This window comes from Montipora foliosa, chromosome 7 (assembly GCF_036669935.1).
Source record: "Montipora foliosa isolate CH-2021 chromosome 7, ASM3666993v2, whole genome shotgun sequence".
Taxonomy (NCBI): Eukaryota; Metazoa; Cnidaria; class Anthozoa; order Scleractinia; family Acroporidae; genus Montipora; species Montipora foliosa.
The window spans coordinates 16,668,768-16,683,767 of record NC_090875.1 but is presented as its reverse complement, the minus strand read 5'-3'; the positions used below and the strand labels follow the sequence as shown (position 1 = coordinate 16,683,767).

Here is a 15,000-nt window from a genome sequence, read left to right as displayed (position 1 = left end):
ATAAAAGCTTTGGGTTTTGGAGCAGTTTCTGTAGACTCACAGTTTACTAACAACTCAGTTACATTACCGCTCGGATCCTGAAGTGAAAAAATGAATATAAACATCACTTTACTATCAACCATGTCTGAGGAGATGGTTTTTGAGGCCCAATTAACTAAGTGGATATTTACATCAGACCAGGACGAACTCAGACTGCTATGAACTTGCGCTGGTATGAAACGTTTGAAGCCGTTTACATGAAACCGGAACGTCTCATGTCTTATACATGAGAACGGTACACTGTACGAACTCAGAACGGTACGACAGTTTCTCGCCTCCGTCCATCAAGCAAGACCAAGTCAGACCGGTGTGGGTTCATTGTCAGACTGGTCTCTACTGTAAACGCAAAATACAGAAATGTATGGAGGCCGATGAAAACTCATGCCGGTCTGAGTTTGTCCTGGTCTCACGTAAATACCTATACCTCAGACAAAGCAAAGTTGCCCACTAGTCGATTTGGCCTGCATGGTCAGAGCTTATCCTAGTTTCAAGAAGCATGGAGCGACAGAAAGTACTGTTACTCCCCCAGGACAGAACGCTAGTCCACCGCACGGTTAGCCCTAGAAGTAAGTCGCCAGTACCCATTTAATACGAAGATTAACTCTATCTTACGATCATGTAGCAGGACTTGACCTACAACCTCCTGAACCCCCAAAATGCGGAAATGTGGCGTCCCTTGGTATAAAAGACCCTAAACAGGTGAATGAAAACACTTTGATCTCATACCTTTATAACGTTTTTCAGTGTAATCACCAATCCTGCGTACTTTAGTCCCACAGACTGATCTGGGGTGAGACGACGGAAACCCTTCTCTGTTACCTAGGGATTAGTAATAATTAATAATTAATTGCCCCTGCAGGGCATGGGCCAAAACCCGAGGAGGCAACCTAGAAGTCCCCTCGAAAAAAGGATAAATGCATAAATTGATAGATATTGTAGGGGGAATCAATCTCGATTTGCTCAACCGGGCGAGCAAGGTGGTATCGGTTTTGCGTAAACGGGCGCGCAAGTGGTATTAGGGAGCTTAAGCAACGACAACAGCGACGGCAACGAGAACGTCACAAATTTGCATATTTGGTAGGCAAAAACAATAGCTTTGCACGCCCTGCACGTGTGTTTTTCACTTTTGTCCATTTCTTTGCCGTCGTCAGCAAAACTACAACGTGAAACAGCCAAATTTGAGGTTTTATGGACAACGTCATTACTTGAGGATAAATTTTCTGTTCAAACCTCAATGCTGCTGCAGGTATTGTTGCTTGCCTTGGAAACAGGACACAGTTCACCACACGTATTATAGTTACCAGTAATTAATTGATTGATTGTAAGTATGTTAACCTCAACTTACAATAATTGACTTACCTCTTTGAAGTCGGTCTGTTCAATGTAGATTGTTTTTCCAAAAGAAATTTCATGGCTCCCTTTGCTCGGATCTTGAGGAAAGTTGGCTACATTCAGCTTCACTTTCTAAAGAAAAAAAACTGCACAATTGTTCCAATATTCCCAAATAGCAAGCCAAGAATGACTGTTATTTATATCGTTCATATTTGACGTAGATACAAATATACTAAATTGTGCTTTATTTGAAATTGCAAGGGGAAAATCATATGATTACTTATTAATAATATGCGCGAAAAAATTCGAAATGAGATTATCGTAGTTAATTAGAAGACAAGAATGCACATCATGCAATCACACATAAACTGCGCCATCTGGGGCTTGCATTTGATTGTCCATATCAGACTTTCTTTGATCATTGACCAATCAGAATGCTTGGATTGTTACCTCTTTTCTGCATTGTGTTATCTGGAAACTGCATTTCTCTTAGCCAATCAGAACGGAGTTATTTTCCCATGTATATTTGAAGCAGTAAAATAACATGGGTACGTGGAACTCAAATTGTATGTACGCATGATTTCCTTACCTCATCAAAGTTTTCAATTGTAACTTTCAGTGGTTCAAGCACAGCCATCACTCTAAACAAAATCAATTCAACAACAGGAAAATTTACTCTAAGCTTGATACGAGAAGGAGTCTTCCTATAGATATACGAGAAGGAGTCTTCCTATAGAGTGAGATTTTACTCAAAGATGTTACTCTGTCTAATATTGAAGTGTAAACTATTGATACATTACCTTGGAGCTGTTACATTCAGCTCATCACGAACGCACGATTCTAAAAGCAAAGGATCTGTTACTGTCTGAGCCATGGTCACGCCAACCTCGAGAAATTCAAAAAAGGAAATACATTCATTACACCGTCATCTACAGTACACCAGTGACTCTTGAAACAAATTATTGCATTTCATTCTTCGCACAAGAATAAGAAATTAAACTTAAACTCTTATCTCCAAACTGAGCAGTCGAGTAACCAAAACCCCCATCCAAAACTAACATGCAATGTCATGTAGATGCAGTTCCCACGGCCTGCTCCCATCTGACCTTGTAGCTCAGCCGGTAGAGCAGCGGTGATCTACCCGAAGTTTGTGGGTTCAATTCCCACCCTGGTCAGAGTTTTTCTCTTTCCTTGTGTGGGCCCAGTTCCATTAGTAGGGCTAACGCTCACATGGTTCATATGGGGTAGAAACCTAGCACTTCACATTACACTCTAATCAGTCAAGTCTGCTCAAATATAAGTGCTACACGGCCAACGTTTGCAAAAACGTAATACTTCCTTGTACTTGTACATGTATATGTCCCCTTTAAACCGGTCAGTTCTGAGAGTGAGACTCATCAATTTTACTCTGTCTAAGGACAGACTTTTTGACTCGTCGAAGGGGTCACTTCAGGGAGAATGGGCTAACATCATCTTGATCCCCTCAAAGACTAGTATGTCCCCTATAACCCTCTGCCTCTAACAGTGATACTTCTAGCTTTTTCTCTGTCTAACACCAAACGATTTCACTCGTCAATGGGCGTCGCTTCGAGGATGAATGGGTTAATAACATGTTCCATCAAAGACTATCCCCTCAAGCCCTTTCCCTTCTAAGAGTAATACTACAGTACTTACAGACTTCACTCTGTCTAACACCAGACGATTTTACTTGTCAATGGGGGAGGACTCAGGGAAGAATGACTTATATATAGCTTTTACCTTGCTGCAGAATTTATTTATGGCTTCAGGGGGGAAACCTCTTCTTCTCAATGCCGTTAGAGTGAAGAGCCTTGGGTCATCCCAGTCTCTAATAATGTGAATAATTTAATAACGTCTAAAACGAACACCACATTAATGCTGCTAAGTACCTAACAATAAGTAGTTTCGCTAGGTTTGTTTTATTTCTGCATATGATGATTCCTATTGCATCATAAATTATGTGAATTTAAATTTTGAATGATTGTGCCATTCATAGTAAGTGTTTACAATAATTATTATATAAAGGAGTAGAATTTCCAGAAGTCAACCTACTGTAGAATAGCTGGCCCATGTTTCATGGTAGAATAGCGAAGTAGGTGATGTGAGCTTTTCAGGCCACAAAGTGGCAGAGCCAGGTCATGAAGCAACTGAGCAGAGTGAGCGTGCAGGGGGCTGTACTGGTATATATTAAATAGTAGAAGACAAAGGACTTCAATGAAAGTCTATATTAGGGAGCAGCCTTTGCACAACGTTGAGAGGGATCACTTTCCAGTAATTTGTTCAAGGTTGATTCCTACACTCAAGAGTCCTTCATTGTTGGTTCTCTTAACTCTATTCCAAGAAGCCTTTATTTACTAATTAAAGGTACTCTGGTGAAAAGTGGAAGGGCCTCTTTCACCCACCAACTAAGATGACACAAAGAAAAGTAGCGACTGAAAGCTATGTTACAATAGTCGACTACTAAAGTTGTATTAAAATAGAGGATATTACGTGGCCGTGCGGAGATACGAAATTTCTCTTCAACAGAAAAAAATTAAAAGAAAAGGTATTTAATTTTTTCATCACAACAGTACTGCAATATTGTACATGTAGCAAGCAGAATTTACATGTAGTAAGGTTTTACATAAAAGGTTACCATTCAAATTAAAGTTGGAAGAGGGAAGATTACAAACGTTCACCAAGTGGAGAAGTGTCCGATTGCTCAAAGAAACAATGACATATCATAAACAATTTACTATCCTCATTTGTTGCGGGACCATACTTGGGAATAATGGCCCTAAGTCGTTTTCGTATGGACTTCGCTGCATTCGATCCACACTGCCACAACCTCAGACCAATATCCTCCATTACAGTCCTCATGCTCGGTTAGTAAGTGGTTAATATTAGAATAAGAACTTTTTACCTAACAATCCCTTCATTTATCAACTTGCCAATTTTTCTCTTTGAAACGACTGTGTAACTGAGATTAAGCCTTCCATATTCCCACTGCACTGGACAGTATATGTCAAGGACGTTGCACAGCCAGTAGTACGAGGAACGTCTGCAAATGCACAGTAAACTGTGAGCCTACAACATTAACCAATAAAGGTACAAGACACAGCCAAGCGTCACAAATGATTTAAGTTCAATAACAATAATGACAATAACAGACCTTTGGCCCCGGCTGTTAAAAGGCTGGATTAAACTTTATCCAGTGGATAAGTCTCTATCCACAGTGTAAAATATTCTTCACATTAAACATTGAGAGAGGTCTATGAACACGCCTTAGATGTGCTTGAAGTACGCATATTCACAGTTGCGTAAGCAAATACTTATATCTTTGCATCGATTGAAACTGTTGGTTAGTGACTTGCTATATCCACCGGATAAAGTTATCCTGCCAGCCTTTATTGAACAACTGAGGCCAGAAGAGTGCTCAACACCCACCTTGACTGGAATTCTTTTGTGCAAAGCGAATGGGAAATGTCTTCTAAAGAGTCACAAAGACAGTGAGTGAAGTCGTACGTTGGATAAACACACCTAAATGCAATAGCATCAGATTTTTTTTTTAGATAAATGTCCATAATTTGTACATAAACATACATATTTCCCAGTCATATGATGTGAGACTCTGTCAATCTGGAATTCTAGGAATAATTTGAGTGCTTCTATGACTTTACATGCAGTTAAAATTTAATGTAATATAACAGAGTTAACAACAGGTACGCTTGTTTGCCAGTTCTTTTTGATCAAGCCATACTTTAATTTATTTGCATCATAAATATTTAGCATTGAAACTCTTTCCAAGTGTCATAGTATTGAACTCATTGTTAAGGGTTGTGTCAACATAAGAAAAAGAGGATACATGTGTGAACTTTATCAAATCACAGGAGCCACAATAATTTAATTATTTTTGATACACTATATCGCTTAAAATGAAAGAAAAACTATCTATTTTTCGAGAGATTATTTTTTAAAATAAAGCTAGGGTTAGAATTAGGCTAGGTCTAAATTTACTGCAAGTTGTGTGTAAAAGTTTGTGAAGGATAATACTGACAGGGGATTGGCAGGAATTAATAAAGTTTATCATCAAAGGGGTGCAACTTATTAATTAAAAGTGATATTCTTGATAAACTATAAAGTGTGTATTAATTTGCTTAATTCCTTCACTTTAGAACAGAAAGTCCTACCATTCACTGCCTGTCCTGTGGTGAGGAGTAAATTTAATACGGTAAGCAACTGGGTCCACTTTCCCATCTTCCAATGTGGTCTTCATTCGTAATGTTGCCTTAAAAGTTAAATATGCAGAAAATGTTTACCAAAATTAATGTTGTATTTTCATTAACCAGTTTGACATTCACTAAAGTGACAACAGGACAATGAATCTTTAAAGCCCTATAAACTACAGCTGTACACTAGACTATAATTTACAATGTAGTAGTTTCAAACAGAACTAGAAACTGTTTTGAAAACAAGCATTGTTTTGAGCTCTTTAAACCACTGGATGCAGACATGTGCAGGAACAAAATTAATAATGTACCAGTAATTGTATCATACAGATTATGCCTTCAGCATTCATTTCACAGTCTAATTTATTGGATATCTGATTTCAATTTTTGCAATTAAAATAATAATAATAATGATAACAAAGATAAAGGTATTAGCTCCACAAATCACCATTCTACACAGTTCTGTGCGCAGTCTTGGGGACTGAGCTTCATAAGTGCATGACCTGTGCACAACTACATGTATGTCGTTTCTACATGAAACTAAGCCGTGTGTTGATTTTGAGGGAGGAAAACTGAAGTAACTAGAGAAAAACCCTTGAAAATCAAGAGCAAATTATGAATAATAGAATTTATTGTTAGGGAACACTTTCAGTTTGGCTTGAAAGGAGCTTAAAACTTTTTGCCAACATTCCCCCAGTTTTTACATTGTCGGGAATGATCTGCCTTTGCATATGACTGGGCCGGGATGTTCGTCTGAAATTTTGAATTAAACCCCTAGAGGAGACCAATCTAGGCCTGGCCCAGGCTTTTCCAACCCCTAAAAGACACCATAATTATTTAACACTTTGACACCAGGGCGTGACTATTAAACGCCAGACGATTTTACTTGTCACCTGGGCACGTCCTAGGGCATTTGAGGTGTCAATGGGTTAAAACATATCAAATATATTATAATTATATTTCTTTGCCTTCAACCCTAAACAAAACCCCTTCATAGCTGTAATTATATGGGCTACATACACTGTATTATGGCACTTTGCGCAGAACAACTTGAGTGAGAACAAAATCCACAATTTCCACCCTTAAGAGAGACAACGAGCATTCTCACTCCTTTCATATGCGAGTCCACCCTCCAAGGGAATGATCGCAGACTACAGTAGAAATCTGTGACCCATTAGGAAAATAGAAATGCTCTGAATTTTCCCATTCCGTCAATGACCATTCCAGCCAATGGGGCTGGACAATCTGCGAGCTAGCAAGTCATGTGAGCAATGCAAATTTTGCTTACAAGTCTAAGCACTCATTTCAAATAGCACTGATAAACTGTCTAAGCACCCATTTTAAAATGACGATTAGCTTTCGATAACTGTGTGATTCGCATGTCGACTGGCCATCTTGGCTTGCATGACTCACAGCCATGACTTGCATGCCTTGCATGCCTCGCATGCCTTGCTGGCTCACACATTAGGACCGTTTATACGAGAGAAAATAAGCCGTGGCTTACTCTGGCCGCAGCATACAAAATACGCAAAAGGAACTATTTATACGAATATAATCTCCCAGGCCAGGATAAGCAGTGGCTTGAGAAAGCCGTGAATGTACAGTAGATTTTGTACCATTTATACGGGGTGTTCGCGTCTTATGCAAGCCGCGGCCAGAGTAAGCCATGGCTTATTTTCTCTCGTATAAACGGCCCTATTGTCCAAACTCCCAGCCAATCAGGGGTGTCAATTTGTGGCCAAAATTATCACTAAATGTTGCCTCTCTCTCTACCTTTCCTTCATCAATTTTTCCTTTCTTCATGTCCTGAAAGAGCAGATAATAATAACTATTAATTATAATTATTAATAAAACAATCAAGTCTTTTATGTAACTGTTACAAAACCTGGACCAATTTATAACAGTTAAATTTAGTATACTGTACATCCAATACTGTTAGAACTTGCATATTATTCTAAAAAAATGATTATTAGTTTTATGTTGTGGTTCAAAATTTCTTGGTTTGATATTTTTCAAACCAGTTCAATTATTCATTTCTTTCTCTAATATTCATTATAATAAGCTGAAAGAATTAAAGAAAATCAAAATAGAACTGGTTAAAAAAATAATATTGAACTAGGAAAAAAATTGAACCACGACATATGTATGTATGACTTGGCATTGGTTTGTTTTGACGGACGTGTTGCCTATCTGTTTTCAAAATTAATGTTATCAACATGTTTGATGGTTCGCTTATCTTTGAGCAGTACCATACAACATTAATAATGTCAATGATGACAAAGATATGATATTTTAAAAGCATTCAAATCATTATAATTATTATATATTGTAGATTGCTAGCAGTCCCTTCATTATTCAGTCAAGCAGCCCACTTTTCTGAGGCAGTCGTGTTTTGTGATGCAAACAAATAAAATGACCAAAGAGGCTTGCGAAGAGAAGTGTAAGAAGGGACAGCACCTGTTGCAGTAACCAACACGTTCAGAATTTCCCTTTGCACCAGCAACGGGAAATTCGGATTGGTCACTAATTAGAATAACAGATTTGGTCATTCTGAACGCGTCAGTTACTGTAATGGGTGCAGTCCCTTATTACACTTCTCTTTCCAAGCCTCCCTTGGTCATTTTATTTGCTTGCGTGACAAAACACGACTGCTTCAGAAAAGTGAGCCTCTCGACTGATTTATGGAGGGACTGCTCGCAGTCTATATAATTATATTGACGCACTGTGACTTGTTCAGAACAATTGGATAGCTCCAAAACCGAACAAACCTCAAACAGCCTGAGTGATTCCTCTATGGGTCTGTCCCTCCAGGGACTGGGTGGGGGGTTAAAGCCTTTTATCTCCTCATATTCCTGGTGGCAGACATATGCATGCCCCCTAAAATCAGAATGTTTCAGAGAAAATACCTCAAAAATTGGCTCAGCACATTCAAGGGATATGTGGCCCAAACTGCTAAAAACAAAGGATACCAAGAGAGATTCTAAAGACTACAACAGCTCTTCCTTAGGGTTATGGACAGTATTGGGAGTCAAATGGAATTGTACAGTCTATTTCCATAATTTTTTGGTCCAAGTGAAATTTTGGGATCAGCTATGAAGGCAGTTCACTTTGATGGGCATTAACACTGAAATGGAAATATCGCTTTTCACTAGAAAAAAATCATTGTTCCCTTTGTCTCATGCACAGATCAAGATCATGTAAATTTCTATTATGGGCCTGAAACTCACACAAAATGTGCAGTGGCGTCCATTAGGCATAATGCAATATTGCGCAAAACTCTCGGGAAAAATTCCAGCTTAAACATGATTTGATATGCACTCAAAAAAATGTCTATCAATTGCCCCCCTTCTCCCCCACACCAATGTTGATAATTATGGTGCAAATGCTGTGCAAGGGAAGGGGGGAAAGTAGGGAGATTATAATCGTTTATCACATTCACAATTAAGGAAATGAGCATTTTGTAGTGGTGTGTTACATTTTCCCAGCTGTAACATTTTGTCCAAAATAATTGTGGAATTTCAAACCCAAATATTTCTTTTTGTTGAACAGAAGGCCCACAGGAGCTGTACTCAATTGCAGACAGATTTCTATCAGAACATCATAACTTTATGATGTTAAAGGTTAAAATATAGACGATGTACAAAAACTATAGTGATTAAATAAAATTTAATGAAAACGTTTGCATTTACCTCTTTATAAGATCAACTGCAAAGTCATAAAGTTTTCCAAAATTATCAGACGCATGGGTAATTTTCCAAGGCTCAAAACCTACATGGCAAAAAATTGAAAGAGAATGTCTTAATTTCTGCAAATGGTATAAATGCATTTAATTTTCCTAAATTACATGTATGCATTGAGTGTTGGCTTTAGATTTGCATGACAGCCTGAGCTGCCACAACGACCTTGCTACATACATGTATCATGCATGTATATTTTTTTGGAATCTAGCCTTTGCCACCTCGAGTGGTACCAATCCACCATGTTTAGCCACTTGGCTCATGGACGAAGAGCTTCAGGAAAACCAGCCTGTCCTATAATGGCAGCCAGAACATGGGTCCTCTTTAAGGTGGTACCCAGCCCTGACTTCTGTAGAGTATTCTCTGGGGGAGGGGGGGGGGGCTTACTGGTCTCCTGGATCCCCAGGGAAAGTCATTCACATCTTCCTACATGTAAATAACAGAAAAACGTTCCTTAAAATGATTTCAGGGACTTCTGACTGCCACAACCACCTGACCTGACAATTTGTACGTGCAAAACAGTACCTAGCCATTTAACCATGTCCAAGATTCCAGTAAAAAACTTTTCTTCCTCCTTCTCAGGGTTTGTGTCATCGTATCTCAGGTAACAAACACCATCGTGTACCTGCAAGACATGTCCAGTATATAAATCCATTAATTTTAATACATATTCAAATAATATGAAGAACTTGAAAGAAAACCACGACTGAAGGACTGACTTTTACTCTGAAACTGATCATAACCAATTTATTTTAAGATACTTCCCCCAAATTGTATGACGTAAAAGACTACTCTAGCAATAGTGGAAAGTTATATTAGATGTAAATAAATTATGCACTGTATATAGATTGATTATCACATTTATTACAATGTATAATTATAATTATTATTGTTAGTTCCTATGCATGAGCCTCACAAGTTTTGCACTGTACATGTATGTGTTACATTTGAATTCCCCCTAATGTCAATAAACTCACCCTTGCATAGCCAAAGTTGAAGTTGATGGCCTTTGCATGACCAATGTGAAGAATTCCATTTGGTTCAGGGGGAAATCTTGTTAGGACCTGAGAAAATATGTTGAATAAACAATTAACACAGTAAGGTCATCCTGCTCACTTTCTGTTTCCTACCACTTAATGTACTACATGTAACAGTCATGTAAATGTATAAGTTGTACAGTGTACCAAAAAAAAACCTTGAGTGATGTTGTAATTGTGTCTAGAAATCAGTAGATGCCAATCAACATGATGCATTAACTGTCTATTTAAAATCTACAATTGCATATGCTACAGTCGATCGTCCATCAGAAATTCTAAAACTGTAATTATCGCCGTGGCATTTCAATAATTGAGTTAATTAACTCAATTATTAAAAATGACAGTGATTATTACAGTTTTAGAATTTCTGACGGATGATCGACAGTGGCATTCAATTGTAGATTTTGAATAGACTAGATACCATTGATAATACCATACAATGTAAGTGTTCAGTTTATATTTTGCCATTTTGCCAATAGTCTCTGTGAGCCTTAGACTGCCAGTGCTCAGTCTCTCTTGCTCTAGAATCGTTGAAACAAATGCGCACGTTAAACTTTTAATGGCTGAAACTGCGCTTACATGCACAAATGCCCGCAGTATTTGCAACCCGCAGTTTCAGCCATTTCGAAGTGTTCGTTTTTTTCAACGATTTAGAGCAAAAGAGAGACTGCTCACAGTCTATATGTGAGCCTTTTTTCATGAATAGACTAAGGTTGCATTCTATTGGGATCAACTATTTCAGCTACAGGCGGTTTAGGTTGAAGCAGTTCAGGTTAATCCCAACAGAACACCTTTCCAACCATTTTCAGTTGAAACACAGTAACCTCTGGGGATAGTCATTACTCAGACTTCCCTGCATTGACAAGTTGAGGGAAGGGAGTTCCCATGACCAACTTTAAAAAGCCTTTATAAATGACAGCAGTCGCTGGCTTTGCTTTTTCAACAGTTTCAACTTAATTAGTTTGAGGCTGGTTGATTGATCAACCAAATCAATTGCAACCGAAAATGTTTTTTTTTCCAAGAACAAAAAAAACCCAACCAACCTAAAATGGTTGATCCCAATAGAACACGGCCTTTTAAAGTAGCTTGTAGTGGATAACACCAACTGTTACAGTGGATGCATAAAACTAAACAAGTATTACCCTTCCTCCAGTTCTTTCTAAGTGCTCCTTCATTAGTTTCAAGGTATTTGGAGTAACAACATAACCTGGGGTTTTGAAGTTCTCCCCTGTGTAAATCAAACGAAAAGATGTTAACAGCAAGTACACGTACCACTGACAGAACTACAAAATAACATGAAAGGGAGAAGTGATCCTCATGCTTATGAAAAACATAGGTGGCCTCGGTACATCAGTATGAAGCCACTCAGTTAGGAGCAGACCTGTCAGTTTGTTGGGCTCATGTGTTCCTGTGAAAGGATCTCAATGAATGAAGTAAGTGTATATAATTATTTGAAGACCAGCTGCTCCCAAGTTAGTGGCCTCATAGAGCTCAGATTGTTGGGCATTGCACCAGCATCGCATAGGTCATGTGTTGGAGTTCCGTTGAGGCTTTCTGAATTATTCAGGTTTCTAAGAGACCATAATTGTAGCTTAAAATTAATTATCCAGATAAGTATGAGGATGATTTCTCCCTTAGATCTGTAACCAGCACTTGAAATCATTTATTTTACTCAAAACCACAAACAACTGATACAGTGTAATTTAATTTTGAATCAAATGCAAATCACCTGGTTTGTGGAATTTGCTTGCTTCTCCAAAAATTGAGTTTGCCTCTTCGTCTTCTGCATCACCGTTTACTGAAAATGGAAATTGATTTGCTTAAATCTACTAGTAGTTCACTTAACTGTGTGATGCTCTTCCAGTCAACCTTACAGATAAGCATTGCTCACCATAGACTTTCAGCAGCTCAGTCATTAGAGCATCCAGCAAGGTCTTGGGGATTACACGATCATCACCATATCTTTATTTACCCTCAGATTTTACAATAACTTTGTGTAGCTAGTATTTCTCACTGTTAACCATCCCAACCATGATACACCACAGAGAACAGACCACAATGCCGAGAACTCCATGTCCTATTCTTTCTGTTCAAAGTGTGTGGGTTCTTTATTGAACATCCCATGTGTAGGGTTATTAACATTGAAGGGCTGTGAAACTGAGCCTACTATTCGTCATTCTCTGTATGGTGGCCAATTTACATTATCAACTCCGTTGATAAAACCAAATTTTTGTATGCTACTTCCCCACCGACACAGCACCACAGTTTCTTTAGAAACTACCCCCTTCACTCATTTAGAGTAACCCTTTGCTCGTGTCATTAAAAAGGTAGCACTTTCTCCTAAGTCATTTAATGGGGACAGTGAGTGATTACCCCATTGACTCCCAGGGGTTCCCCATTGACAAGTAAAATCGTCTGGCGTTAGACAGAGTAAAATACTCTGGCGTTAGACAGAGTAAAAATACTAAGTCTGGTCGGTTTCAGCCGGTTTGGACGTCAAAGGGTTAAAGACCCCGACTATTGGTCTGGCCGGAGTTTTGATCCCATGACCTCCCACAACTGAGCTATCCGGTCGGCAGTCACATGTTGTAATATCCCAACTGAATGCACATTAATTTTTCTACAATCACTTTCAAAACCTGATGTACTTTTTGCTGCCAGGAAATTTCATTCTGCTCATATAGAATTACTGTACTTTGCCATCACTATTTTATTAAACTCACTTCACTCCTCAAAATTTAAGGCATGTTTCCTCTTATGTAAGATTTACATGTATTTGAGGTAAAATTTAAATACCTTGGGACTCAACTACTGCTGAAGAAACCTCCTTTGTTGCTTTCCCTTCTTTACTTGGCTTAGGATCCTTAAAGCAGTGGCAAATAAAAAAAACATTATTTGGTGCTCCATTTATGACAAATCTACATACATTCAATTGACTTTTACCTATTATTATTATTATTATTATGTGTGTACATCAACCAGCGCATTTTAAATCTTACCTAGTTTACATTCCTTTTTCCGCTTAAACAAATTCGTAGAACTTCTTAATGATATTTACATTCTGGCTCAAAATCCATTTCTGGCAGCGTTCGATGAGGTACTGTAACTCAGTTCCTTGTCAGTGTTCATAATTGATCTTAAGTCATTTCTCAATTGTTTATGGTGTCCTCCAAGAAAGTCAAAAACAATTATATTGATTTTATATATGCTTGTACTTTTGTACTCTCTTTTCTATGTATTTTGTTTTTTTTTCTTTGAATCGTTTTGCAATTTTGCCTACTTGGCAGACTGTGCCTTCAAATAGAGTCCAGATGTTGGTTTCTTTATCATGTACAATCACGCCAGGCTTATTAGCTACATTTTCCAGTGGCTTCTCAAGGATAAAGGGCACATTCCAATACATCTTTTTCATTTTCAAGCACTGTGTGCAGTAGGCTCTGTTGGTACCATGGCTTATTATTATTATTATTATTATCATCATCATTATTATTATTATTATCATTATTATTATTATTATTATTATCATTATTATTATTATTATTATTATTATTATTATTATTATTATAATTATTATTACTGGGATTCCGGACGTGTTGGAAGGACTGCAAGCCTCCGCAGTCTTTAAAGTCTCTATAAAGCCCCAGGTCTACTGCCAAGGCTAAGCAATGCTTAAGCCTGCAGAGTTTGAATACCATCTCATCACAGGTTGTTCTGACCTCAAGAATTATTATCTGTATTAACGTACTTCAGTCTGAGCAAGCTAACTGTAGCCTGCATAGCAGCCCAAGAGGAGGGGAGAGGTGAGGTCTCTCCTTTCCCTCCTCCCCAGTCCCTCTGCCCTTTCTCTCCCCTCCCCCCCTCCCCCCTCCCCCCCTCCCCCCTCCTCCCCTTGGGATGCTATGCAGGCTAACTAAGAGTCTGAGGGTAATAAGCTTCTTTAAAAAAACTAAAGAGTTGTATTAATTGGTGGGCGAGTGAACTACAGAAATTATAATAAATATACCGTAACTGTAATTAAACTAGTTGATAAAAGTAAATTGACCAGGGAGATATTTCACTTAATTTTAAATGTTTACTCTCTTATCACCCTAAAGAAGGTGTCAATTTATTTTTGTTATCAAATTCCAAGGAATTATCTGCAAGCTAACTTAGCAGATACCTGCCATTCCCAAATTTCATTCCCAAAAAACTAGAAGTTGAGTTACTACTGTACAAGTAAGAAAACAAATTCATGGAAATCATGAATCCTTAGAAAAACAAATATTCAAGCTACCTTAACTGCTTTTTGTTTCTGCATGTCTTCTTCTGTTTTAGGCCCCAGCAAATCAAGGACCTATGAAAATACTTACAGATGCAATTAATTGAAGACGGCATAATAAAAGGAAGGGTTCCTTCAAACCTCCAAAGACCTGGTATTCCTATAAAAGTAGTTGAGTTTCAAGAAAATGTCATGCTGCTTCTGTGGCTTAAGACTGATCGAAACATGAAAACTTGAGTTTTATCAAACCAGTTGATAAAAATGTAAAGTAACTAATAATGTAAGAAAGATTTACCAGCTGACATTTGAAGCAGAAATTACAGAGCGCATTTCCAAGCAAATTTTCGCTAAATGATGAATTTTCACACTAA

At 38.0% G+C, this 15,000-nt stretch overlaps 1 protein-coding gene across 1 annotated transcript in view; it reads right to left on the bottom strand.

Moving 5' to 3' along the window:
* LOC138010870 (glutamine--tRNA ligase-like) overlaps positions 1-15,000 on the bottom strand; it is a 28,738-nt gene that overhangs the window by 5,098 nt on the left and 8,640 nt on the right. Inside the window, exons 6-23 of the mRNA XM_068857896.1 lie at positions 14,645-14,704; positions 13,168-13,234; positions 12,101-12,169; positions 11,514-11,599; positions 10,312-10,398; positions 9,860-9,959; positions 9,287-9,365; positions 8,366-8,474; positions 7,371-7,403; positions 5,559-5,656; positions 4,816-4,908; positions 4,292-4,429; positions 3,130-3,217; positions 2,172-2,257; positions 1,961-2,012; positions 1,399-1,503; positions 766-858; positions 1-77 (exon numbers count right to left, since the gene is read on the bottom strand). The exon at positions 1-77 is cut by the window's left edge and continues 51 nt beyond it. Coding sequence (XP_068713997.1) covers positions 1-77; positions 766-858; positions 1,399-1,503; positions 1,961-2,012; positions 2,172-2,257; positions 3,130-3,217; positions 4,292-4,429; positions 4,816-4,908; positions 5,559-5,656; positions 7,371-7,403; positions 8,366-8,474; positions 9,287-9,365; positions 9,860-9,959; positions 10,312-10,398; positions 11,514-11,599; positions 12,101-12,169; positions 13,168-13,234; positions 14,645-14,704 — 1,520 coding nt within the window. The remainder of the gene's footprint in view (positions 78-765; positions 859-1,398; positions 1,504-1,960; positions 2,013-2,171; positions 2,258-3,129; positions 3,218-4,291; positions 4,430-4,815; positions 4,909-5,558; positions 5,657-7,370; positions 7,404-8,365; positions 8,475-9,286; positions 9,366-9,859; positions 9,960-10,311; positions 10,399-11,513; positions 11,600-12,100; positions 12,170-13,167; positions 13,235-14,644; positions 14,705-15,000) is intronic.